The following is a 27,134-nucleotide window of genomic DNA, read 5'->3' as shown; positions in this document are numbered from 1 at the left end:
AGAGAGGTTGAAAGAGGGTTATACCATAGAGTAAGTGAGGTAGTGAGGTGGGTGGGTGGGGGGGGTTTGAGAGAACATAAAAGTGAGGAACGCTTTCTGGCACTAAACAGAAACAAGAACAGAAAAAATAACTAATGAGGGAAAAGAGACACTGAAAGAGAGGAATAAAGATGAAAGACGAAAGAGGTGGAAATACTGGACCAAACAAACCAGAGACACAGAAACTGAACTTCCTGCTCCTTATGGTGACCTGGCTTCTTTGTGCCTGTTGCTAGGATACGATAGCTATGTGGCCTGGGACAAGAGGAGGGAGAACGTGAAGGCCTCAATGATGTACAGTGTTTCCCTCTTCCTCCTAAAGCTGCACAGATCATTTCCAACTATAAGAGTCAATTATACAGTGAGTGATAAAACTTCACCCGCGGGCGATGGTTTGATGTTTTTCATGTTTGTTAGATCATGACCTATTTAAAACCATGAATTGATCAGAGGCATTCAGTGCAAAAGGCAATCAATCGAAAATGTCAAACATTTACTGGTTCGCTTTCTGAAATATGAGAAGTGAGAACTTCTCTATTTTTATATCATTGTACATGATGTAGAACTTTATTATTTTTGGGTTTTGGACTGTTTGTGGACCAAACAACAAATATGAAGATGTGAAATTATGGAAGGCATTTTTCACCATATTTTTTTTTTTAGACTAAATGATTTATCAGTTAAAAGAAAAAAACAATCAGCCGATAATGTGAAAATAAACACAAGTTGCAGCCCAAATGTACTTGAGATTAGCGATCTATCATCTGATATATTCAACATAAACACATCACACAAACAAACATTTTTGATAAGGATTTGACTGTTGTCTGACACTCCATATAAATCAAACAATTGTTGTGATTATTGGCATTAAAACTAGCATCCAATAGCAAAGTATTTTAGTATATAACCATTAATATGTCAGAGTAAAGTTGAAATTTATTCAAAAGACATTAAACATGGTAAAAAAAAACAGTTATTAAATGAATGTTTGTGTTTGTATGCATGTCTAATTTTTTTAATTAAATCATTTTAAATGATTGATTTTCCCTTTTCTCTCCAGGTTTCTTTCCTTAATATGCCCTCACCCCTCTTTTAAATACCTCTTTTCCTCTTCCTCTACGACTCCTTAAATCTAGCCTGCAACAGCTCACGTTTCCTTCTCTTACAGCTGTTTCTCAGCTCAGTTCCCTCCTTCCTCTCCTCTAAAACTATATGACTTTCTTCCTCTTGCTTCTCCCTGTTTCCTCAGTCTCTTCCTGCCCCCTCTCCACCAGCTTACTCTTAACAGTTCATTCTAGTTGGGACTGTGTGTGTGTGTGTGTGTGTGTGTGTGTGTCATTGTTGGATTCTTTTTTGTTCCCAGGCTTTATTTAGCCATTGTTAATCACTTTGTTGGCCTCTGACCACCATTCACCCAGTTTCTGATGAGCAAAGTACTATTACAGGGCAAAGAAAAGCCACCATAAACCAACACAGTGCTTCATTGACTTTATAATCTCTGAGATTTGGAAGGATTTGAGGAGCTTGTTTCTCTATCATTTTCGCCTTCTTTCTCTTGCTCCTTCCTTAAATTCCTTCCCTGGGATTCCTCCCTGGGATGGGCAGTTTGACACTCATTAAACAGGAATGAAGATGCAAGAGGGGCGTGTGCACTGTCTTTGTGTGTGTGTGTGTGTGTGTGTGTGTGTGTGTGTGTGTGTGTGTGTGTGTGTGTGTGTGTGTTTTTAGATTGTTTAGCTTGATGAAAAATTGGCTGTTCTGTATGTGGGCAATGAATAGATTTTGACTGTTCCCAGCTAATTACGGTGAACTTTTACAATACACACACATATACACACACACACACACAATCTCTCTCACAAACAAACACTTGCCCCCTCAGTCGCTGCACTGACACAATCAGATCTGATGAAAGCCATCTGCTGAGATAGACACTGGGAGAGAGTGTTTCCATTGTGTGTGTGTGCGTGTGTGTGTGTGTGTGTGTGTGTGTGTGTGTGTGTGTGTGTGTGTGTGTGTGTTTGCTTTGTCAACTCCAGTGCTGTGTCATGTGTTGGCCCATGTTTGCTTTTATAAGTGGTTCCAAATGTGGGCAAGTGAGTGCCCCTGTAAGGTCCTCTCTGTGTGTGTGTGTGTGTGTGTGTGTGTGTTTACTGTCATGACTCCCATATGCGAGGGAGTTCCATCACAGCTTAGTGGTGTTTATGGTGCACGGAGCTGCTGCTGGCAAACACACAAAGGTTTTCACTAAATTATCCTCGTAAAATTTGAAAACAAATGTTCGTCATGTGTTCATGAACAGATCCCTGTCCTGGACTGATGCACAGACGTACAGTATTTGTCACCACATTACAGATGTGTTGGGATTTATAAGATTGCATGTTTTGAGTCTTTGAGTCTTATGCGAATTAAAGTTGTAAACTAAAGAATCATAAATCAGGCATCTTGTTTTAACCCTGTTTACAATGACACACACAGTATATTACCTATTATGCTGCACAGTCAGTTTCATTCACTGTTTTAAAATGTGGAATGTGTTTTTAAACCAGTCTCAAACTTTAGTACTATATTGTAGCTTTAATATTACCTCACTTCCTTTTTCATCGCTTTCTGTGGTTGAACGAGTATTGAATATGAAATTGACAGTGAATGGCTGGCATTGCTGGTCGGTGGGGGGTGTGACTGAAGTATTGGACCTCGGGTCTGTGTGTCAGCCTGTAGTAAAACCACCAGCAGGAGTATTTATACAAGTGGCAGCAGTTAGTGTGTGATTGAGAGGTATGTAGAAACTCTGTGTTTGTGTGTGTGTGTGTGTGTGTGTGTGTGTGTGTGTGTGTGTGTGTGTATGTGTTTTAAGTTTTTGTCTGTTGCAACAGCTGTAGTTGATGTGGTAAGTACATTTTGGATTGCCCTGGAGCGCACACACACTGTACATGGTCTCCATGCTAGTAATAGAAAGCGGAGCTATGTGGCCAATAAAATGTTCTGTATCTTAAATCACTTTGAACTTCTGATAGATTTCAGTATTGTGCAAAAAAGATGCCATAAAGTTAAAAGAAAATTTTGCAGAAAAAAAAAATCACATATGTTAGCATATTAGCAGTCCAAAGTTTTTTTTTTTTTTTTTTTTTTTTACAAAAGTCCATAACCTTTTCTTCTTTTGTGAATTGGAAACAGTTGGGCCATTTTTGTTTCATAAATAAGTTTATATAATGTATTCTATACCTGTAAAACATGTGTAGATCAGTCTGGAATAGAATTGAGAGAAGATGAAGTAGAGCCCGACCGATGTTGGACTTTTGGGGCTGATGCCTATACCGATATTAGGGAGTAAAAAAATCTCGATAACGATATATTGGCCGATATATATATATATATATATATATTGGTCGGCCTATAAATTGGTCGGGCTCTAAAATGAAGTAGACCCCTGCACATTATCAGCACAACATTTCAAAGTTATGGGCAAAGATCTCAAATGCTTTAAATTCCGAATGAAGGTCTATGACCAAAATATCTCTTCTATAACAGATATTGTGCTCACAGTGTGTGTGTGACCACCAGTTTATAATAATATATAATATTCAGTTTTCAGAAATGCAATAGATTATTTTCATTCCTTAGTAGACTGACCAGTCAGAGACTCCACTCCACTGTTTCAGCACTATTTCTAGCAGTGTTATTTGGCAAAAATGTTTTTTTTTAAAAAAAGAATCACATTTCAGTCAGTGATTTCAGTCAGCCATTTTGAATTGGATCTAGGAATTTTTTTATATTTGTAGCAATGCTAGTGTCACGGTTCTATGACAGTGTTGGTTGGTTGCTGGACAACTGTAATCCAGACTGGAATATCATAAACTATTAAATGGATGGTTGTGAAATTTTGCACAGACATTCATGGTCTCCATAGGATGTATTCCAGTGACTCTGGCGATCCATGTACGTAGCTTACTAATATAAAGTGACATACAGGATCAGTATTAAGAAGAAAATCAAATTTAGCCCTATATGCAGTATATTCATGTACAGTGCTCTATGTGCATGCATGTGTGTCATGCATGTGTGCAAGGATGTGTGAAGAGTTAGCCACGGCCTGGAGGTTGTCCAGGCAGCTTGGCAGCGGTTTGTCCTGATGACACATTTACTGTACAGGCAGCCAGGTTAGCCTTTAGTTGGTGATGAGATAAAATACAACTCTGAGCTGTTTTCTCTCTCTTTCTCCCCATTTCTCTGCCAGTCTCTCACTGTTTCCTTCTATCTCCAAAATGACGTTAGTGCCGTTTAGTCCAACAGAAACTTAAACAGCGCTGAAATGATCTTGGATACGAATTCCCTTGCGCTATAACAAAACACTTAAATTGACTTTTCTTGCTCTTGCTCAGCTGGAATACATACTGTCATACTATTTTTCAATTGGAACATAAAATTAACAACATCCATGGCACGATGTAGTCCATTGGCTGAAGGCGCTGAATGTGATTCCGCTGCGATTAGTAATCCACCTTTAACCTCCAAACGTTAACCCACTTTTGCACAGCCCTCGGGGACTGTATGACAAGGCAGTAGATAGTATTGACTTAATATTAGTGGACAGTTTTGAGCCTTTTTTCTACTGTTCTCCAGCTGTGTTGGTGGATCGTATTACAGGCGGATGATGGACCTGAAATGTAGGTCTGTAACGGGATCTACGTTCATGGCCAGATTTGACCTTAATCACCCATATCTGCTCCGCTGTGGTCAGAAGAAGAGTGATGAGACGGTTCATGTTGTCCATCAATGTGCTCCGAGCCCGTCTGCTTCCCATAAAGCTGACTAAGCAGAATGGACAGACGAAGGGTGACCTTTGACTCCTGCTTACCCCCAACCTGAACTCACCATGGCAACGCCTGAAAGAAGCCATCTCCACTTCCTCGTCTTCTTTCTCTCTCTCTCATACACACACTTTCCCTTGCTTCTGTGACTTATTGTTGCCATGGAAGAAGTGTTTCCTCCGCGCTAAATGTCAAGGTGACCTTGTGTTCTCTGCCCAACAGCAAAGCCCGGCCATGTACTGTAGGGTCATGCTCAATGTTTGACAATCTTCTCACACGTTGAGTAGTCTTTGTGTTTTTTATTGTTGAGGAAGGAAAGACACTGGACAGATATTATCTTACTTTCCAACTCACACAGCTTCATTGCCACAGCCATGATGTTTGACAATATTAACCTTTCCTGTTCACACATTCCCACTCACACATATACATACATACAGAGCTCGACATACAAGAAAGCAAGCACATTTCGCCAAGGGACAGCCGGGTAGGTGTCAGTTTTTGCAGGCTTGTGCTAAGAGAGGTGAGGGGATTTGGCAGCAGTATGATTTTAACATGGAGTAGCCCATAATTTAGCCCATAATTGAGGTAATCTAGAAACAATGTCGCACCCAGTACATTATGGTCACAATTCTTTAATGATTAGATTCTAATTGAAAATGTTGTATGTGAATTTGTAACTACACATTTACTAATATCAGGTTTTTAAAGGTTTTTAAAAATCTTTAATATGAATATCTGCCTCAAACATCCAGTATCAGTCACTGTCTCCACTGTAGACCTGAATATTAATGAGAGAACTGTATTTGTTTATACAGTGTAATTTCAATTCAAGAATATAGCTGTCAACGTTTCATTGTGACATATTTAAGAAACACGATGGACAGCATAACTTTTCGTAATACTGCTTCAAAAAGGCTGTTAAACAGTCAATATTCTGCCTGAAGGAAATAGTTTTTGTGCATGACATAATACGGTTTTTTTAAAAGTTAAATAACTTTATTATAGTTTCTTCTCACCAACAGGGCTGGCACTCAGCCAACATGAAATATTCTTTTTGCCGGAAGAGCTGTTGCCAGATGTTACATCTATGTAGAGAAAGAGGCCACATGTGGAAGTTTATTGAATTAAAATGCCACATTTTTCTGGTTGGTCAGTATCAACCAAAGCAATGCCATTATTAGAAAAAAAACTTTTTCTAGTATGTACTGTCATGTGATTTTATATTACTTTCACTTCATGATTGAGTCTGTTGAGTCCTCTCCTTGCTTGGCTGCTGGGTCATGTAAAGAATTAGATGGGGAGCCTGAAATCTGTCTTTGTCTCCACAGATGAATAGTATGTGGCGTGTGTGTATGAGTGTGTGTGTGTGTGTGTGTGTGTGTGTGTGTGTGTGTGTGTGTGTGTGTGTGTGTGTGTGTGTGTGTGTGTTTATCCCACTTCATGAATAGAGTTTCTATTCACATGCTTGTGGAACAAAGCTACTGCAGAGTTCAAGCTACTGCTGGATATCCTGTTGATATCACACAGACCCATTCTTTTTGCAGTGTGTGTGTGTGTGTGTTTGTGTGTGTGTGTGTGTGTGTGTGTGTGTGTGATTGTGAGTTTGTGAGTTAATACACATAGCAGGCGTTGTAGAGTGCTGCTGCATGGTTGTGGTTAATTACAGATTCCTTTTGTGTAGCTTACAGTGCTGTGTGTGTGTGTGTGTGTGTGTGTGTGTGTGTGTGTGTGTGTGTGTGTGTATGTGTGCGCTGCCTTTTGTGAGCAGGGTGCCTCATTCCAGCAGTATCCAAACCACTGTCCTTCAAATGTCATTGTTGAGCTCATGTGACTGGCATATTTAGTACTGACAGGGTTGCCACACCAGTATAATCACACATTGCAAGCGAACCCGTTATGTGGAATATCTGTGTGACAAGTCAGAAAGAAGAAGCGTGTTATTTTGCCTCACGCTGACAGCCTTTCACCCACACATGTCCACATGTCATGGCAGTAACCAAGCACCTGCGTTAACCCCATGTTACAGCTGATCATGCGCACATCACTGTTCAGTGGGTTCAATGGACTGTAGTGGACAGGTCATCATTCTTCTTAAATTATCCTCAGACCATCTCTGGACACTTCTTGCATTATGACTGGGAGCATTGTTTTGTTCAGAGTTAGTTACATGATGGTCCAACTAATGATTATTCTCATTATCAGTTTCTGGCAATTATTTTTCAATGCCGTTGTTCCATTGTAATTGAATAATTGTTTCACCTCTAAATAAGCAATTGACATTTTTCCCAAGGAGCACATGTGTTCTATAAAAAATTTAGGAGCGCATAAAGAATTTTAGGGTCGCAATGAGAATTTATCAAATAGTGTGTTTCTCCTTAAGGGGACATGAGGAGACATTTACAAGCAAAATGCCTCATTCCAGCTGTATCCAAAACCACTTGTCCTTCAAATGTCATTGTTGAACTGCAAACAGAGCATGGTACTGTTTAGTACTGACAGGATTGCCGCACCAGCACAATCACACATAACAACCAAACCGTCTGTATGAAATATCTATGTGACGAGCCAGAGAGATTAAACATCTGCTTTGCCTCATGCTGATTCTTTTGAATACAAAAAGTACAAAAAGTGAAATTGTTTCTGCTTCAAACTGCATTTATTCGATAATTATGTAATTATTACTACTGATTCAAACAGTATGAACAGTGTGAACACCTCTATAACAGAGTAGTTCTACTCGGGTCTAAGCGCCAAAAAGAGTGAGCTCAGTCCATTTACACACAAAGGACAGCAGTGGTCCAGCAGTTCTTGTAAGCAGGTGGCCTTGCGTGCTTTGAGCTCAGCCAGCGGTCCACAGCAGGACTGGGATCAAATTGCTCTACCGAAAGGCCCCGCCAAGCTGATCCGCATCAGGTCCTCAGTTGTGGACACTGAGGACTCAGCCTCCTGTTGAATTCTTGATACAGTTTTGGCCCTTTGCGTGATTTTTATTTTTTACATTTTTTTTTTCAATGGACAACATTGGTTTCCACGCTGTCACTGTGTCATCGATGTTGTTTTATAAACCTTTTTGTTGAACATTTTTATGAGTGAAACGCTCGTGACTGTTGAGTCCTGTAAATTGATATAGCTGGTCTACAGTGTGGAAGGATACAATGGATATCTTTTCCATATGTTATGATTTCACTTTAAATCTGCCTATGTGTTGTGCTGCTGAGTCTGAAACTGTGTATCGAATGTTTTTTTACCGCGCAGTGCTAAAAACAAATTGAAGTGAAGTTAAGTGAAATACTTGTGGGAACACATCAACACATTGACCGTGTACTTCAGTTATCTAAACCGGCTTATTCGCAGTGAGCACACCTGAAATGTTGGTATTAATCCCTCATTGAATGTTTACAATAGTGATAATATTTACTGGGCACCTTCATTTTCTCTTCTGACACCTTCAGCTAAACACGGGGGCTTACAACTCTTTTTAGCATGGGTGACGCATTCACACTCCTCCGTTTATTCTTAGGTCTACTGACACAAATTATAGCTGAAATAATACCCATCCAGTAGGAAATGGGAATTATCCGCTAAGTTATGGCATGAATTCATTCATCTCCGGGTTTCCATGGTAATTGAATTCGCCCAGAACAACTACTTGTTCTGTCGTGAATGTGTTTAAGTAGTGGATTTTAATGCAGATACTGTAGTCAAAGTCCCAAATTCATGTGTATTGTTTACGTGGCGCTGTTCGTCTGTGCATTCGCTTGTGTGTGCCTCCATCGGATGGTGTCGTGAGCTCAGGGGGAAGTGAAAGAGAGAAGAATGAGGGGAATTCTGTCAAACAAGTGCGAGAGAAGAGGGGAAGAGGACAGAGAGGCGAGTGTCAACAGGGTCACTTATTTTTAGCTGTCACTGTCCTCCGCTGTCCTTCCTGCCTGGACATGCACACACACACACACACACACACACACACACACACACACACACATACACACACACACACTAAACATCAGTGACAGTAGAGCATCAGCTACAATCATCTGGAAGTCACCAACAATGGGGCTTTTTCCCGCTTCCAGCTGCAAATCTGATATGGCATATTCAAAATATTTCAGAGTTTTTCCCAACCAATGCTTCATTTTTATCACATTGACTACAGACCCACGCAGAGGAACCAATGACATACCCTTGCTGCTGTTGTAGCAGGGTAAAAGTTGTAGCAGCAGGGGCAGCATAACGTGTAATTCAATCCTGTTTGGTGGTTTATTCACATGGATTTCACGCATTTATTGTGCATGTCTAAATGTTGCCAGTGTTCAATAGAAATGCCCATCGTCGTTGGCAGGCCAAGGTCAGATACTGTATTAGTGCTTCTCCTGTAATGCAGATAGTTTCACTTTTACTCACAGAGTGTTTGTGTTGTGTGACACTTGCTACGAAAACCAAGTGCAGTGAAGGTGAATTCAGTTTGCTTTGTTGTGTTGAGTGTCTAGGTTACTCTGAATAATTCACTGACCTCACTGTCAACAGTTTTCTGCTGATGGTAGACATTACTGACAACTTTACACATCAAAGTCTGCGCATGATGCCAAGTAACTTGGCAGTAAGAAGTCCAAACATCTGGAAACCCTCATTTCATAAATCCTAACTATCTGCTTGGCTAAATACCACTAAGTGTAATTTCATTTTTGTTCAGATTAATTGTTACTTCTATTCATCACACACATCGGTTCAATATCTCTTAACCAAGCACTTGAGCTCGTGAATCAGTGCAATGAAACAGCTACCATAAATGGTAAGGCATCACTGCTCCCTACATCTGTAAGCAGACATTTCTTACACAAAAGCCTCTCTGGACAATGTACTTGTTGTGGGATGTAATTTTTTCTATGTTTTGTAGTAATTCATTTGTGTTGGCAAGATTTTGCAGCCAAGCAATGTGGTTTTGATTTGAAAACATGGTTTGAGTGTGTGGCTTGTGTGTGTGTGTGTGTGTGTGTCTATGTGTGTGTACACAGACATATAAAGGTACGTGTGTGCTTGCGTGTGTCTGAGTGCGTCGCTGTTGCCAGCATCTCTCGAGAACATGGTGTTGGGAGTGATATGACATGGCGTGATTTATCTGACACGCATGATGTATTTACATATAGAAGCCAGAAAAAAAAAAACAATCTTATGTTACCTCATCATAGCGTTTGCCAAAATGTACACTGAGACATCCTCCAAGGGCAAGTAAGCTAAACACAATTGCACACTTATGAGCTTTACATCGCTGTTTCGGGGGTGATGCAACCTGAAGTCATTGTTTCCAAAGTAGAATACTGAAGTCATACTTCACAGTCATCAGGGAGCCAACACAAATAGAGAGAACATTGCTCGTGGTATGTAAATACAACATGGACCTTGTCAAATTCGAATTTTTTCGTTAGTAACGCTGTCAAATAACTGGCAGACAATAATACAGTAACAGTAATGGCATGATAATAGTTTCAGCACACACTGCAACAGATGACAATTACTGTATCAAATTATTGCAAGGAACTGAACACATCTGGATGGCCTTTCATATAATATTAGCCACTGTGTTGAATGTGCTGCCTTTATAATGTGACATAACGCCACAAATGAATATAAACCACATTCGGAATGAAGTGCCGTTATAAAATGATCATGAAAGAAAAAAGTCCAACAATGAAGAAGCAATTGACATCATTTACATAATCAGATTTTCACATCTGTCCACAGCTAAAGGTTTTAATGACCAATATATTTGTAACCTATTAGACAAACTAGAAAGTAAGTAGAGCGCTTGCTAGTGTGGAACAACATACACCAGACTTCAGAGGAAAAAATTCTAATTCATAGTAAATGATCCAGATCCATTTTAATGGGGGTTTTTTTCCCCTGGCCCACATCCCAGCCCTCCGCCAAGTTTGGTTAAAATCAGTTCTGTTCTTTTAGTGTAATCCTGCTAACAAACAAGGAACAAGGAAACCAACAAACAAACGGAGATAATTAAAGTGAACGGTCCATCTTGAAGGTAAAATTGTTTCAAGCTTTTGAGTTGGTTAACTTGTTGACATGACAATTTTTGATCACCACACCTGAGTATTTTATTTTTTTTTAGCCATATCAAGTCTTTGTGTTACGTACAGTACAGAGGACGACTCCCTTTCCCCAATCATACAGTAGCGATCCTTCATCTACATAGAAATCTATTGTATTGAGGGTTTTTAAGCATTTTCTTTTCTGAATCAGTGTTAACCTTTGGATGCTCATTTTACTGACGAATACGCTGTGTTGAGTGCTGTACTTTTTTTTTTTAAAAATGCCCCTATAAAATATAATGATCTAACCTAACGTGCCTCTGCCAGCCTTCATTATTGAGGGGTTAGGGAACACTCACACCAGGCGAAATCTATTAAAAATGTTTTTTGTATTGTTTTTACGCTCTGCCTGAGATGTACTTAAGTTTATGACAGTTTGAACGTCATGCTAAATTAAAAATATCTCTTTGATCAAGTTAAAACTTTGACTCTGCTCTTCGACTGTGAACTGAAAATACACACGTGTGCGTTTTTAAGGGGATTTCACATGTACTGCTTTTAGTGAGAACACTTTGTTGCTCTAAATTTTCAAAGTAGAAGTTTAAAAACCCAATGGAAATTCTGTCTCTCTAAGTATATCAAAGATTTATGAAAATGATTTCCTTGTCCTGTAACATGAATTTTCAAAAGGTGTTTTCCAGACATGTGTAATGAGTAACTCCGGTAACGTATTTGCAGAAGTGGGGGAAGTTTAAAAAATTGTAGTCAGTCTTATGTTCACCGCAACCAACTGTTCAACATTTAAGATACTTCCTAGGCTGATGATGAAACATTAAAAAACAGGAAGGAATAAAGTTTTCTGTTAATGGAGACAGTTTGAATTCAGGCCGTTGAAGGTCTATCTAAGACGAACTCACTATTTTGCATGAATGTTCAAAAGTCATACAGGAAGAAATTCATCGCCGACCAATCTCTGCATGCTCAGTCATGCAGCAGCTTTCATGTCTAAATGTTGAAGCTACTATGGAATTTCCTTTTAAAATGAAGATACTGAAACGGGCGCAAGATCCCGGTTCCCCTAAAACACAATACACAAACATTTTCTTTGTTTCTTTTCTATTACTATATCTAACTGTCTTGGATTTGTCTCTTGAAATCTTTTCATCAGGTTTTTAGGCTGATTGTAAAAGTAATAATTCCATTGGCTATTAATACCTGTCCCGAGATATGGGTGTTATCACCGGTGCTTTGTAAATCCATTATGCTGCTCACAGTAGTCTCAGAAATCAATGGCACACGTTTTATGCAAGTGACATATCTCTTCATGAAATGAAGATAGTCTCAGCATCTGCGTCTGATAGTTGTCACTGTTCCTGTATCATCAAAAGGCAAGCTGGAAAATGCACAAAGTGATAAGAGTGATTGATAAGAGGGAGTTAATGACGCGCAGTAACTATTAGAAAACATAAACATAAAAAGATGATATGCAAGAGCGTAAGTGTATCTGAGGCTCTATTCTTTTTTTTTTTGTCTTACGGCCTACAGTTTTCCTACCCCTCAGTCTGTGGGTTGGTTTTGATGTTTATGAAGGTGAGCACGTGGAGTGTGGCTTCATCCAGAGTGAAGAAATGATCTACGACAGGCACGTCTCACTCACAAGGTGCTGAGAGGAACTGTCTGAAGGAAGAGAGGTGGAGGCCAAAAATAAGAGAGGAGAAACTTTTGTGTAGCCCGGTGACGTCAGTGTTGCCATAGCTGGATTTGATTCCCACTGAGGCCACCCATGCTTTAAAAAAAAAAAAAAAAATTATAAATATACTTTATTTTGAAATACCGCGACAATTAAGGAGTGACATAGATGACACGGTGACTGAGAAACCATAAAACATACTAGACAGACAGCTATCATAACACAGGACAGTTACAGGGTGCGTATGAAATAAGATCGAGGGGTGGAGATTTTAGATTGTGTTAGGATAGGGTGGGTGGTTGTGGGTGGTGTGTGTTTGTGCAGCCACCCGTGCTGAAAATTACGCACTTGCGCTACCAGAGAGAACAAATGAAAAACTACAAAAAAAAAAAAAAAGGTCAGTGAACAATGTGTGATAGAGAACAGGAACATCAGCCGCGTCACATCTGAAAAAGTAGATCCTGTCAGTAATGCATTTTTAATATGGTTTACACCCAAGGACTGTTGTCAGTGTAGCCTCCCTTATTTGACAATATGTAATGTTGCTGATTTTGATCGTACAGATGCTGCAGATGTTTAATCTCAAATGTGACAACATTCAAAATTACAGTTCTGGTCTTTTTAAAAAATGTTTTTCCCTCTAACCAAACCATCAGTTTCAATTAATTATAATGTAAGATTTTGCTGTCTTACTGCACCCTGACGTGTCTGCAGAGCTTTCACGTGTTGAGGTTGTTGAGTCACTGTAGTCTCTCATAGATGACTTTGCCAGGTGCTGAGATTTCTGGGTTTTGAAGCTAGGGATGCACACGCAGCAGTTTCAAAGAGGAGGCTGTATTCTGCTTGTTGTAACGGAACCTCCGTGCTGTCTCAAACCTAAACACAACTTCTTTTGCTCAACAGTGAAAAATGGCACCACGAATAAATTGTGCCCATTTACTGTTCGGCTGTGTCACATTTTACATTTATGCAAATCTTTTTGTAACTGAGTTGCTTAGAAGTCGTGTTCTTTTTCGGTCCTTTTTCAATCTAGTGGAAAGAATGGAAGATCCACATTGATTGTATCCTGCTAGATTTTTTTTTTTTTTTTTTTTGCCCTCCAGCTTATTGCTGTAGTTTTCATTTTATTATAGTTTGTCACAACGTGAGAAATGGAGCTGAATTAGTTTTTTTTTTTTTCCTTTACTGGACACTGGCACTGTAAAACCGCAGTTTATCCTTCAAGGTTGGAGTGTGGTCTCATTTTGGTCATACTTTAGTTATTTTGAGGCTACGGAGCCACTGTGACTCACAGCTAACTGACATCCTGCTATGTTTTCATGAGTCAGTCACAAGAGAGAGAGGGGTGTGTGTGTGTGTGTGTCTGTGTGCTAGCGTGTGTGTGTGTGTGTGTGTGTGTCTTGGTGCCAGCGTGTGTGTGTGTGTGTGTGTGTCTCTGGCAGCACATGCAGGAGCTGCTAGGCCTGCGATTCATTTCTGCGACTGGCAAGCTACAGCAGATGACACACATGCACACACACACACACACGCACACACACAGATCTGCATGGAGGACTTGTGGTATTTACATGAACATGGCCAATTACGCTCTGTCTGTCTCCTCTCTCCACACTCACTGTCCTTTCCCTGACTCCCATCTGTCTTTCCATGAGACTCTTGATCTCTCCTCTCCTCTCCGTCTCTTTCTCTGCACCCTTGTCTGGATTTCATTTCATTTCACCCACATTTTTTTAAAAACTTCCACTGAAATACATCTTTGCTCGTGAACGCTTTGTGTAAATTTCTGTCCTCGTCTCTCTGGAATAGTGGGATGTCCCACATCACTCTTATTGTAAGGCATTCTCTGTCTTACTTGAAAAGTAAAATTCCTTTTAATTCATTGTTTCTCATGGCCTGCAAGGTCCTGTTTGCAGTGTGTTGTTCCTCAATTTCAGTAGTTTCTAAGAAAGTTATAAGTGGTTTCTCTCTCTGGGTGTCTTCCCCTGTTTCACGCCGATTCTGTGTATGTGGCTGACCTCGGTCGGCCCGCCCAGCAACAGGAAATTTTGTATCGGAGGTGACCCTGCGTTGAGTTTAAGTGGATGGGAAGCCAAACTCGCTGTGAGTGTCTGTCTCCTAGGAGCTCTTAGCGCCTCATGTATTATTTGAAAGTCATCCATCTGTCCGAGGCTTTTCGCTGCCTCACTTGGCTAATGTGAGTTAAGTTAAATGGAACTTTTTTGTACTTTTCAGCACGCACGTGCACACTCACACTCACACACACACACACACACACACACATGCACACACACAAATCTCCACATAAATGTCAACCTTCATCACTAACGCCACTGGGGATCCATGCACACTATCCGACTGTCTGTGTTTAGGTTTTTCCCACTCACTCTCACTTTCAGTAACTGCGTAAAGAAGAGTAACAAAGAATGGGTTTCTCCTACACCGTAGTAAGAGTATGTAGTAATAGTAAGAATGTGATGTGATGAAGCGCCCTTACAATGAGCTGTTGAATCATGATGATATTTCAGATTAATGCATTTACCATGAAATATGAAACTGCTACCCCTAACAGCTTCTCTTTTTTTTTTTCTCCCCCCCCCCCCCCCCTCCCCCCTCCTCCCTCTTATCTCAGGTCTGTCAACAGCCAAGAGGAAGTTTGCTGACTCTCTCAACGAGTTTAAATTCCAGTGCATCGGAGATGCCGAGACGGATGATGAGATATGCATAGGTGAGCTTGCTGATGTGAAATCCAATACATTCACTGTACCTTCAGAGGAAAGCTTGGAAATAGACGCTTAGACGATGCTTTGCCATTTTTAGTCCCTGAAATAAAACAGTCATATCAGCTCTGATGGAAAGACCAGCTTGTTGATCATACAGTCTCGAACTGTTCCTCTGCTCTAAATCTGTCCTGTGTTGTTTTTAGTGTTAAATCTTGGTCATTGACGAATCCCATCAATTAATTGACAAATTGTAAAAATTGAATGAAAGCGATGTCATTTTTACTGCCAGGCCATTCCCTGACTTTGTTGCCTAAAGAAGAGTAAAGAAAAGGAGAAAGACTCGCTTTACATTTAAATCCTCTTCAGCAGCTAACATACAGTTTAGTGGTAGTAGTGCAGTAGATTATTGTACACTGGCCACAAACTCAAATACCAAATTTGAACACTGTGATCATTCGTCCTGTGATCGAGATTTCGAATCACTATTAATCCGTCTTTTCTCTAAATCACATTATTTCATGCCAGAAGGAATCTTTAAAGCATAATATCATTTATGATGGTCTAAAGTATCTCATTGAACTGAAAATGAACTTTTTGTGGCATTCTGGCAGAACACAGAGAGTGAAGCCGGTCACATTGTGCAGAGGTCTAATCCTCTTCGCGTTCATTTGTCTGTTGTGATCAAAAGATGTGCTGAGAATCAATAAGTGTGTTTCTCCAGCGGCATCAGGAGCATTTGTTACACATATAACATGAGATCTACAGTCCAGTTTACAGTGTAGATTTTCTACTAATTCCCAATAAAAAAAGCGTCATTTACATAAGATCTAGAGTGATGATTGACTCTGCCCTCTCCAACCAGCGCTTGACCCCAACACATATTGACGTACATGAGAATATTGTGTAATGTTGGTGTACACGACAATATCCGTAACGCTTAATTCCGTGATCTCATCCAGGCTTTGTAGTGCTCTCTGTGTGTCCAAACAGACCTGCTGTGAAACACGCAGCGGCCACCACACCCTCTCATGCTGCCTGGCTCCGTCCGTGCAGGCCGCAGCTCCTCACTGGGCCTGACTCACCCTCCACTGTTGTTTAACTGTCTTTAACTATCTTTCCTGAACAGCTTGCTGCTCAGCTGGGCGGCACTGTTGTTTTAAAGGATATTCGCAGCCGTAGTCAGGCCAAAACTCTGTGATACAGTTGTTTCACACCGAGCCGATCGACAGTGATATCAGTTAAAAAAATTACACTTTAAAAAAAAAAAAAAAATAGTGGTTGCTCCCAACCCAATGTCGTAATACTGTAGCCTTAAAATAGCCTCTGTTACTCTCGCCAGTTCAGTATTCCATTGTAATTCGCTCAGTATCACATTTGGATCATTCAGTGGGATTGATTTGGAAACTGTTTGGCTGCATTTTATAGGCTTTATTAAAGGTTGTGTTGTTTTTTTTTTAATACATTCCTTGCATAGTCCTGTGGTCCCTCTCTTTTATAGTTGGTTCTAACTACCAAATCCTGTAGCTTGAAGTCTAATGTTGAGGAGCAGAGTGTGTGTGTGTGTGTGTGTGTGTGTGTGTGTGTGTGTGTGTGTGTGTGTGTGTGTGTGTGTGTGTGTGTGTGTGTGAGAGTGTGTGTTCTGTCATGTAATGATTAAGAAATAAACTTGGGCTGCACTGTATTTGCATGTACATGTGTAATGTTTTTTTTTGTTTGTTTGTTTTACATTCCAGTGCACATGCAGCACATGTTCAATATGTATGTGCACTCACTGAGTCTAAAGAATGAAGTGTGTGTTTGTGTGTGTGAAGTGTTGTACAGGGAGACAGAGGCAGTTGAAGTGGAAAGTCTGGCCCAAAACAATGTGGCTGTGCTTCACTTGCCAGCGAGCGAGGGAACAAGCACTGAGCTGTGCTCTAAACCTCTAAATTGCAGTTTCATTTCCAGTTAATTACTCTGCTGTGTCATGACTTTAGAAAAATTTGTAAGAGGCCCAAGAACAGACACAAAGCACCTTCATCATCGCCACCTTTCGCCAACTTTCTTTAAACACTATGTTTCTGTCTGCCTGTACTTGTGTGTGTCTCACCATCACTGTTTGAAATACTGACTTTTTCTCCCTCTCCCTCTCTCTTTCCAATTGTCTCTTGTCTTCTTATGTCTCTTTCTCTTTTTCCCCCTGTCTGCCAACATATCTGTCCTCAGCCAAGTCTCTTCAGGAGTTTGCAGCGGTCCTGCAGAACCTGGAGGATGAGAGGACACGGATGGTGAGTGATCTGGTTGATGGGAGGGAGTATTGTCGTTACTTTGCAGATACTCTGACACTGAGAGGAGTCACCCCTAAGTCAGTTAGTCAAAATGACTCAGAGGTCAAGTAATTTATTTTTAGCATATGGTAAATAATTTAGTCTTTTCATTATATAATATTAACAGATAGCCTTTAGCTTTGGTTTGCATCGTTATGTTTTTACAGAAAATGATGTAACCGTTTTAATTTCAAAAGATGTCAGTAATTCAGTAATAAACTGTGTCTGTGTCTGTGTGTGTGTGTGTGTGTGTGTGTGTGTGTGTGTGTGTGTGTGTGTGTGTGTGTGTGCGTGTGCGCATGCCCCCAGATCGAGAACGCCAATGACGTGCTGATTATGCCTCTGGAGCGGTTCAGGAAAGAACAGATCAGCGCAGCCAAGGTAAGGGAGAGTGACAGTGCACAGCCACAGGACTGGTGACGGAGCTGAGCCGACTCTCCCCACACGTGCACAGTGCACTGGTATTGATACACGTGTACTGGCAGTGAAAATCACTAAATCAATAAAATCCTTTTAGTGCTTCCGCAGCTGTTACAGGAGCACTGCCTTGCATAACATCCACCCAAAACATAGCGTTAATAACACTATACAGTATTTCTTCAAACTTTAATATTTATTTGTACATTGAACTATCAGGCAGTTTTCAGTTATCAGCAGTTTTACCAAAGCTTGAAATGTGATTCATCAGATTTTGGAACTTTGCTTTATGATGACGACTGTTAAACTTCAGGAACCACCTCAGCTCACTGGAGCTGTTGTAATTGATGTGCGACCTTTGGCACTTTAATGGAGGTGAAATGATTTGCAGTCGCAGCAACATTAGCACCTCCGCATCCCGACCACTCGGAAGACGTTGCCGCGGTTTATCTGATTTTCAAACACCGGAGAGTGTCTTTATTTCTATCTGCTCAGTACGTCTGGACAGGATTAACCACAGTATAATTTGTCGTCACTCTATTCTTATGTAATTTTCCTTGAAAAAGACTTGATCACAGCAGCTCCACAGAAAAATGTGCTCATATGACCTTTTTCAAACTATTGGCACATATAAAATTTCCACTGAGTCTGTCTATTGCAGGATAATTACAGTATTACAGTATCACAGTATTACAGTTATTCCCTGGAGTGTCTGTAGTGATGTTCAATATACAGTAGAGATTTAAATTACATCCTAGTCATTTTATAATACTTCTGAATTTGCAGCTTCGCTATGAGCCACGACTTTAGAATTTGATAGACGAACAAGCCAAATACCAAGTACAAGTATATCAAGTACAATATCTTGGAAACTGAAAGCAATGCCATGATATGGCATTTTGTCCTTTTAAGACCAGCTTGAAATAAAAGGCTATACTATAAACAACATATACATGTGTCGCACCCATACCGAGTGTCTATGTGTCAAGGTCTGTGCCGTCGCTACATGACCTGGATAGGAGATTAGAGGAATACATAATCCCGCCATAAATCACTGCTCACCACTGGGGGGTCTCAGAGGCCAACAGGACTCCCTCACAGCGCAGCCGGTGTTGTTTTAGTGTTTCAGTGAGTATAAATCTTTTGTACTTCCACTGAGTGTACAGGAAGGTATGGAAACGTTGAACATAAAAAAGTAAGCAACTAGGTAAACAGGGACGATGATTACCTTTTTTAATCGCTCTATCTTGGACCAACTCTGTTGAATCACTGTAAAAATATTCAATACTAAATGACTCCATTGGACAGGGCGTCACAGAGAGTCTCACATATGCAGTTTCATTCAGATTCAGTTTTTGTTTTCCGACAAAATAAGTGCTGCAACACTGTTAAATTAAAAGATAAGTACTATACTGTACATTTTCTGGGTAATCCCTTGCCCCGTTTTGTGAATATGCCATGTTTGAGTGTTTGTAATCTCCTTACAGTAGGTCATGGTACACTTACCCTGCGCAGTCATTAGCTATAGGACCTAGATGAGTAGCCACGGCGGGATTCCGCTGATACGTGCGGTATTAAACATGTTATCAGCGCATACCCGGCTAATCCATCCCTTTATAACAGGTCACCGTTTGATTGTGACATGGTGGCCAGATTAAGAAGTGAACGTATAATCTGTACAGTCAGGTCACCATGAGCGATGTACTAATCCCAGTTTAGCCCTAAAAGAACCAACAACATCTTCTTCGCCCAGCGCAGTTTCACCTTGTCCCAAAGGCTCCAGAGCTGGCAGACCTCTAACAACCAGAGGAGTTTTAGGAATTCACACTAATCAAAAGAAGCTTTGCAGATAGAAGGTCTCAAACAAGGGTTATCTTAAAATTCAACATTCACTGTAAGCACAATCGGCACACTTAGAATAAACTCTCTGAGATGATCTAATGCTGCAGTGATTTTTTTTTTTTTTTTGAGGAATTGGTGTTGTGATGTAACTTTCGCTCAGTCGTGAAACATTGTCACATAAATGAACACAGATGTACGAATGTGCAAAAGTAATGATTTTTATCAGTGAAATTCATCTGATCTCTGCTTTCAATTTTCAGGCTTAGAGCGTAGCGTGGTATTTTCATTTGACCATTTAGCTGGTAAAGTTTGTGTGTCTGTAATTTCCCCATGGATTTATGTTACAGTAACAAGTTGTTAAGGTTCAAACATTAAAGGTTGATGGCTGGGTGAGGTCATTCCTGCGTCAGTGTTTTAGTCAGTTTAAACCCCAGCAAGGCACAGTCGGTGCTGCCTCTGTTGAGGACATGGTTAATAATACAGTAGAGTATATTCCTTTGACGGTTAGTGAACCATGGTACTATATATAAAAACAAACACACACACAAAAAAAAAAATGCAATGAAGTGTTTCATGCCATCTGCTGTACGCAGAATCAGGCAGGGGGATGGTGATGTGTTGGTGGGCTTCATGTTTCAGTGGCACTTCCTGGTAATTGTTGACATGACAGTGAAGTGGAGTGTGGAGTCAAACTTGACTGTGGTTGACATGAGTAAGTCTAGGACATGGCGCTGTATCAGAACATTTCATTTACTTTAGCATCAGTCAGTTAACATACTGTGAAGACATTGCCACCTGCTGGCTGAGGATAGAAGTGACTTTAAAGTGACTTTCTTTTTTTTTTTTTAAATCATTGGTGATTGGAGATTTGGTGAAAAAGGGAGCAGTTATTGACATTTATACTGACTGTGTAATTTGTGTCATACATATATATATATATTAATATACGGACACACACACACACACACACAAATCAGACACACATACACCTTTCATAAAAGAGGTCAGACAATCAAGCTTCTTTCAGTTGATTTCTTTTCATGTGTTTTCAGTCAGAATTATGTCATGAAACCCACGACGTGGGAGACACACAGAGAGTTGCAGCAGTTGTCACTTCAGGCATGATTTCCATAGTGAATTGACAAAGTCAAAGAGGCAGCAGACTTTAAACAGAGGCCTTGTTGTTTAGAAGAATGTTCATCATCTCTGATGCGTTCTGCAGCTGCTGTCTGTTCCTCCTCTGGCCCTGAAGGACTCTACTTGTTGTTGAAACTGGCTTGGCAGTGCAACACCTGGGTCATGTGACGGCAAAAGGGGTTGACATCATGGATTTGTCTGAGCGCAGACTGATGAGACATTATTTCCGAATTTTCACTGATCTGGGAATTTTATTTCCTCGGCAAATATCTTCCCAATGAGAGTGGGAAATTACCAGACAGGAAGATTGGTGAAATTGAATTAAATACATGACAGACGAAGACAGATCATCGCCGTTGCAAAGCATTCTCTAAATTCAGTATTTCCTCAGTGCTGCTCACTGATTTGCAGCTTTGCCCACAATAGGGCTTTTTCACAGCAGACATTTTTTTTATTTTTTTTTGCTTATGATAGGAATTCAGCCATCAGTAATTTTATTGTTTCCACTTGCACTTTCATCACATTGCCCATTCCAGCATCAGTAAAATCCAGTAAAATCTAAATGAAAATAAAATGTAATTGATCAACAGATGTTTGGCTCACTGGTTTCAGGCGTTGCAAACTTAGAGCTCTTTGCTTCCCAAAAAACAGATTAAGGGGCTGGACCAGCAATTTATAGCAATGTGGATACTGGTTTAACTGGCAATTCAAACTGTTATTTTCATTATCATCATCATTAAGTGTCAGAAAATCCCATCTTGCACTACTTTTTAGCCATTTTTGAGCTTCTTTCTGAAGTTATGAGTTTTGGATATAGAAATGCAATAACATTAACAGGACGGGGCAGATGTACTGTTAATATTACCCCAGGGCCTCCCTGACACAGGGAGACCCACCCTGATCTGCCCCTCCTCTGTTTATGTGTTCACTTCTCTCCTCTTGTTTCCCCTCACTGTCTCTTTGTACTGGTATCTGTATCTTTTCCTTCCATCAGTTTGAATTAGGTTAGAGTTTAATGATCCTAACGTGACTGATAATTACTGTGCAACTAATAGAACATGTTCGGAGGAGGAACATCTGTTTCCTTTGTTCTTTCCTCTTGGACACTTTTCTGTTTTTCTCTGTATTTTTTTAAATGCAGCGATCTGAAGAAATACACACCCGGCTGTATCTGTCCCCGGTTTATCATCCATCCATCTGTCTGTCTGTCTCTAATGTTAGTGACCTCAGCTCTGATGAAGCAGTCTGTTGTTTTATAAGCAGCTGTGCTCCCCAGATGAACAGATTCAAACTGGACTCCCTGACAAATGGAAAATATCATGCAAAAGCTGAAAGAAAAATGAAGGTTACCTCGCTCTCTGCTCTGTTTTTTTCCAGCTACTACTAGAGGGTTATGGTTGATTGCACATGGCAGTCACTGATCAAATTAGTTCACATTAGATTAGATATTTGGTTTATTAATGTTCCTCAACAAGTCCCACAGGAGTTGAATTCACTGAGATGAAGCTTCTTTTTTTTTTTTTTTTTGATCTCTTACAGGAAGCCAAGAAGAAATATGACAAAGAGACAGAGAAGTATTGTGCAGTGCTGGAGAAGCATCTTAGCCTTTCAGCAAGGAAGAAAGAGTCGCATCTACATGAAGTAAGATGTTGTGTCTGAGTTTACATCTGTCTTCTTTCTCCCTCCCGGGTTGGTCATATGTTTCATATTTTGCCATGAATATCAGTCCCTCAAGTATTCTCACTTTCCTTCCACGTTGCAGGCAGACAACCAGGTCGACAACGTACGGCAGCATTTCTACGAGGTCTCTCTTGAGTACGTCTTCAAGGTGCAGGAGGTCCAAGAGAGGAAGATGTTTGACTTTGTGGAGCCTGTAAGATGACACTTTTTTTTTTTTTTTTTTCATTTCCTTTTTTTGTAAAATGCCTTTTTTTTTTTTTTTTTTTTTTGTGGTCTGTATTACATTCTCTCACTTTGACATATCCACACCCAGCAGCTGCTTTTTTAACATCAGCCTTCTGTTGCTGGCGAACAGCAGTTTGGAGGGTTTGGTGCCTCGCTTGAGGGCACCTCAGTGGTAGCTGCGGCGGAAATAAAGACAATTTGTTGCACACACACACACCACACAAACCTGACTTTTAGCTCTGCAGGAAAATACAAAGTAGGTCTAATTCACTTCTTCTGTTTGAGTTTTGTCTTTTTAAGATATTTAATTTTCTCATTGTCGCTTGGCAACATTGTATTTCATTGTTTTTCAACACATACATAGCTGCAAATTCCCCAACTTCTTGATCTATGAATCTGCTGAATGAAATGTATTGGTTCACTTCTTCTCCTCCTCCTTCTGTTTCTTTCCATCTTCCTCTTCTAAATTTCTCCACTCGACCTTTGACCTCTTGTTCTTCATCTTCCACATCCTTGTCTTTCTCCTCCACCCCACCAACCCACCTGTGTTTTCTCCACTGTGTCCTCCTCCTGCACTTTCTCTCTCCCAGTTCCTCCCAATTCTCAACCTCTTCGTCCTCCTACATGTTCTTATACTTTTCCCTTTTCTCACACATCTGCATTTATTCCCCATCTTCCCCATCTACCTTCTTCTCTTCCTCCTCTTCGTCCTGTTCCCTCACGGCCTTCACCTTCTTGCCATTTTGTTTCCCTCAGCTGTTGGCATTTCTCCAAGGCCTGTTCACCTACTATCACCACGGCTATGAGCTGGCAAAGGACTTCAATCACTTCAAGACTGATCTCACCATCAGCATACAGAATGTAAGGTCACGCACACAAAACACAAGGTCACACCATAACCTTAAGAACAGCACATAAATATACATTTATGCTATTCAAGCAACATGTTTTAGTCCCTACAGATAATGTATTTGTCCATCAATGCACGTTTTTATTAACTTCTAGCTTAGAGGAAGCAGTTTTTGTAGAGTAACAGTGATCTGTACACCTCAAAAGAAGGGTGCTTTGCCTGAAATGTGACCTCCATGTTGAAAGGTGAATGGCCACACAGATTTGAGGTCAGTTGGGTCAGCTTCATTAGTACAGCGGAAACTGTTTTTGAAAGAATGTAGAAAATAATATTGCAGATGTGAAGCAGCTGCAGGCTGACAGGAGTTCAAACCGTCAAAGAGTCATATGGGAATAGTATTTGAGACCAAAAGGGCATACAGGATGTCATTACACAAAAGGAGCTTGTATAGTTACACTGTATTTGTAGGAAAATTAGAAAATAGAAAAATATATATATATTTAGGGTTTATAGCGATGAGCTTTTTTTATATTCTGGTTAGAAACCGGTTAAGTGTCAAGTTCTGCTGTTGTTGGAAGTTGAGCTTTTCGCGGGACCAGAACGTTCGATGAAAGACCTGAGGGCGTGTTTTCCCCTGTGCTTGTGTCCGGACAGACGAGGAACCGTTTTGAGAGCACACGGTCGGAGGTGGAGAGTCTGATGAGGAAGATGAAGGAGAATCCACACGATCACAAGAGTGTCAGTCAGCACACCATGGAAGGATACCTGTTTGTACAGGAGAAGCGTATGTATCAGCCCACTTCTGTGTGTGTGTGTGTGTGTGCGCATGTTACAATGAGGACACAATTCGGCAACAATGTACAGTGTTGCAGAACCATGGAAACATGAATGACTGTGTGAGCGGGTCTGTGTGTATATTTAGGTACAGCACATTCATGTAAGTGGTGTGCTGTTTATCTTTCACACATCACACATTTACACACACACACACACACACACACACACACACACACACACACATACACACACACACACACACACACACACAAACACACACCCACACACGCGCTGCCAGAGCTGCAGAACAAACAAACCGTAATGAACCCACAGCTGATGAAGTCAATTCTGATCTGCTGGAGCCGTGACAGCAGCTCCGAGCAGGTACCATGGTAACATGTCTAGCACGAAAGCAGGCCTCTTTGTTTAACCCTGTTTCCTCCTACTGCCTCTGCTTTCTGACCATTTGACATAACTCTTTTCTCTTTATTCCTTTCTTCTGCTGTTTTTGGTTTAAACCATCTCTCACTGCATTTCTTTCTCTCCTCCCCTCAGGTTCATTTGTATCTACCTGGGTGAAGTACTACTGTACATACCATCGCGAGCCCAAGAGGGTGACCATGGTACTGTTTGACCCTAAATCAGGAGGGAAAATGGTGAGTAGCCCTTTAAAAATACACAGACAAGGTCACAGTGTCACTAAACACCCAGGCTGTCGATCTGCCTGACTTTCTATATCTATATGTTTGAGACTTGCACACAAGTTTGGCACATGTACCCACAGACACCCTCGTGCTCAGACAGAAACACTCACACCTATTTCGGCCTACCATCATGTTGTCTGATTTGCAGTTGGTTCTCACCCAGTTCATCCCACTGGGCCACTCTCCAACACTCATTTACACACTCTGCTCACTGCTGAGCCCTCGCTCTGTGGGTGTATTTTTATTATTCTTAACACATTAAATTCTGTCGTGAGAGATTTCCAGGGCAGCTGCGATTAGGTTTTTTTTTTTTTTTGACAGCAGGAAAGTGTTCCACTGCTATAAAGTGAAGTTTTACGTCAGTGCTTCAGTATGAAATCAAAGGGCATTTTTGAGACACGGTACCATTTTCACACCAGCGCACAGTCATACAGGGAGATACTGGTTTTAGCAGCCAGAGATAACAAATTTCTCCCACAGCAGCAGCCTTAATAGATGAGGGTGCAGTGTTGCCAAACGATATTTGAGTAAGCAGCATGACTTCATCTGCCATCTCTCTTTACTCCACCTACATACTGAACAACGCTGATGCAAGTTCAGGCCTGTTTTCTGACAGTTGTCACAGCATTCTGCGTCGATACAGTAACGAGGGGTTAAAGTAAAAGCAGAAAAACATGAACATCACCGAAAGCTTTCTAACTCCAACACGGTAAGAAAGGTATTAACACAACAAAATAGGTCAGAGGGAACGGAGCAAAAAATAATGGACCCAGAGCAGCTGCAGTGGATTAGACTAAAAGAAAAAGAAGTCAGGGATTATAAAGAGTAAAGATGATGAGGGGGGCTTTAGTGTTTTTATAGGAAGAGAATTGAAACTGCACGAAAATGCTTTGCGTGCATGTTAAATGTGTATGAGGTGGGAGTGTAAGTATGGTGCTTTATCACGTCACAAAATAAAAGTGCGTCCGAGAATTTCCACCCTTTTATGTGAAGGATGAAAATACTGTGTTATATACTGTGTGCTGAGTTGTCAAAAGTGAAGTTCAGAAGTTCAGATCAGCTGTTGCCAACATGCTTTCAGTCTATGGCTTCTTCATCTTACTACAATTGTTTTATACATTGGCTTCTTCTCTCTTCTTAGAATTTTATGAAGTATTTCCTGCTTCACATATAAAACTCAGTAAATACAAACCAGAGGCACTACCTGAATCGTCCATGTGGATGTGTTGAAGTTAACATAACATTACAACACAACTTGATTATACCCCTTTTATATTGCTGCTACAAACATTACTACAATTGACACATAAATAAAGAAAAGATTAAAGTACATCTCTCTTTTGTACCTGAACTTCTGACTGGTTCAGTCTGTTCTGAACCTTTTCTTAGTTCCTATTTATACATATTTTCTTGTTCTCTAGTCCCTGCAGAAATATGCGTCGTTGCCCATCTCGCACTGCAAGTGTTCATCCAAAATTATCTCAATGTGGTTCCAATTGGAAGTGAAGCAAGTTGGAAATACTGTCTGTAGCTTCAGTTGATCTTTTTGTCCTTATTATAACATTATTATTAGAAAAACACAGTTCACTCTAAAAACTTCTGAGTTCTTCGACTAGAAAAACCGTGATTGCCATTTCTAATGTCGTCCATGATGTTCGGGTTCAGGATTCTGTATGTATCAAACTGCTACTAATATACCCTCTTCCTTTTTTCCTCTCTAATTCTTTGTCAGGGAGAAGAAGACAGCTTCATGCTCAAGTCGTGCACCAGGAGGAAGACGGACTCGATAGAAAAGAGGTTCTGTTTCGATGTGGAGGCTGTGGACAGGTCAGTGAGTGTGCGGTTTGACTGCATACGTCTCTTGTTCATATGGACTTGCCACACAATCT

The 27,134-nt window shown here is 40.5% G+C and overlaps 1 protein-coding gene across 1 annotated transcript in view; it reads left to right on the top strand.

Annotated features, from left to right (window-relative positions):
- The window catches only part of arhgap26 (Rho GTPase activating protein 26), a 90,229-nt gene that overhangs the window by 26,445 nt on the left and 36,650 nt on the right, over positions 1-27,134 (top strand). The window contains exons 2-10 of the mRNA XM_022762367.1: positions 15,217-15,312; positions 17,513-17,574; positions 17,923-17,994; positions 22,549-22,650; positions 22,772-22,882; positions 23,671-23,775; positions 24,419-24,548; positions 25,097-25,197; positions 26,978-27,072. Of these exons, the coding sequence (XP_022618088.1) occupies positions 15,217-15,312; positions 17,513-17,574; positions 17,923-17,994; positions 22,549-22,650; positions 22,772-22,882; positions 23,671-23,775; positions 24,419-24,548; positions 25,097-25,197; positions 26,978-27,072 (874 nt within the window). The remainder of the gene's footprint in view (positions 1-15,216; positions 15,313-17,512; positions 17,575-17,922; positions 17,995-22,548; positions 22,651-22,771; positions 22,883-23,670; positions 23,776-24,418; positions 24,549-25,096; positions 25,198-26,977; positions 27,073-27,134) is intronic.

This window comes from Seriola dumerili, unplaced genomic scaffold (assembly GCF_002260705.1).
Source record: "Seriola dumerili isolate Sdu_G_001 unplaced genomic scaffold, Sdu_1.0 BDQW01000449.1, whole genome shotgun sequence".
Taxonomy (NCBI): domain Eukaryota; kingdom Metazoa; phylum Chordata; class Actinopteri; order Carangiformes; family Carangidae; genus Seriola; species Seriola dumerili.
This window is presented reverse-complemented; position numbering and strand designations above follow the sequence as displayed.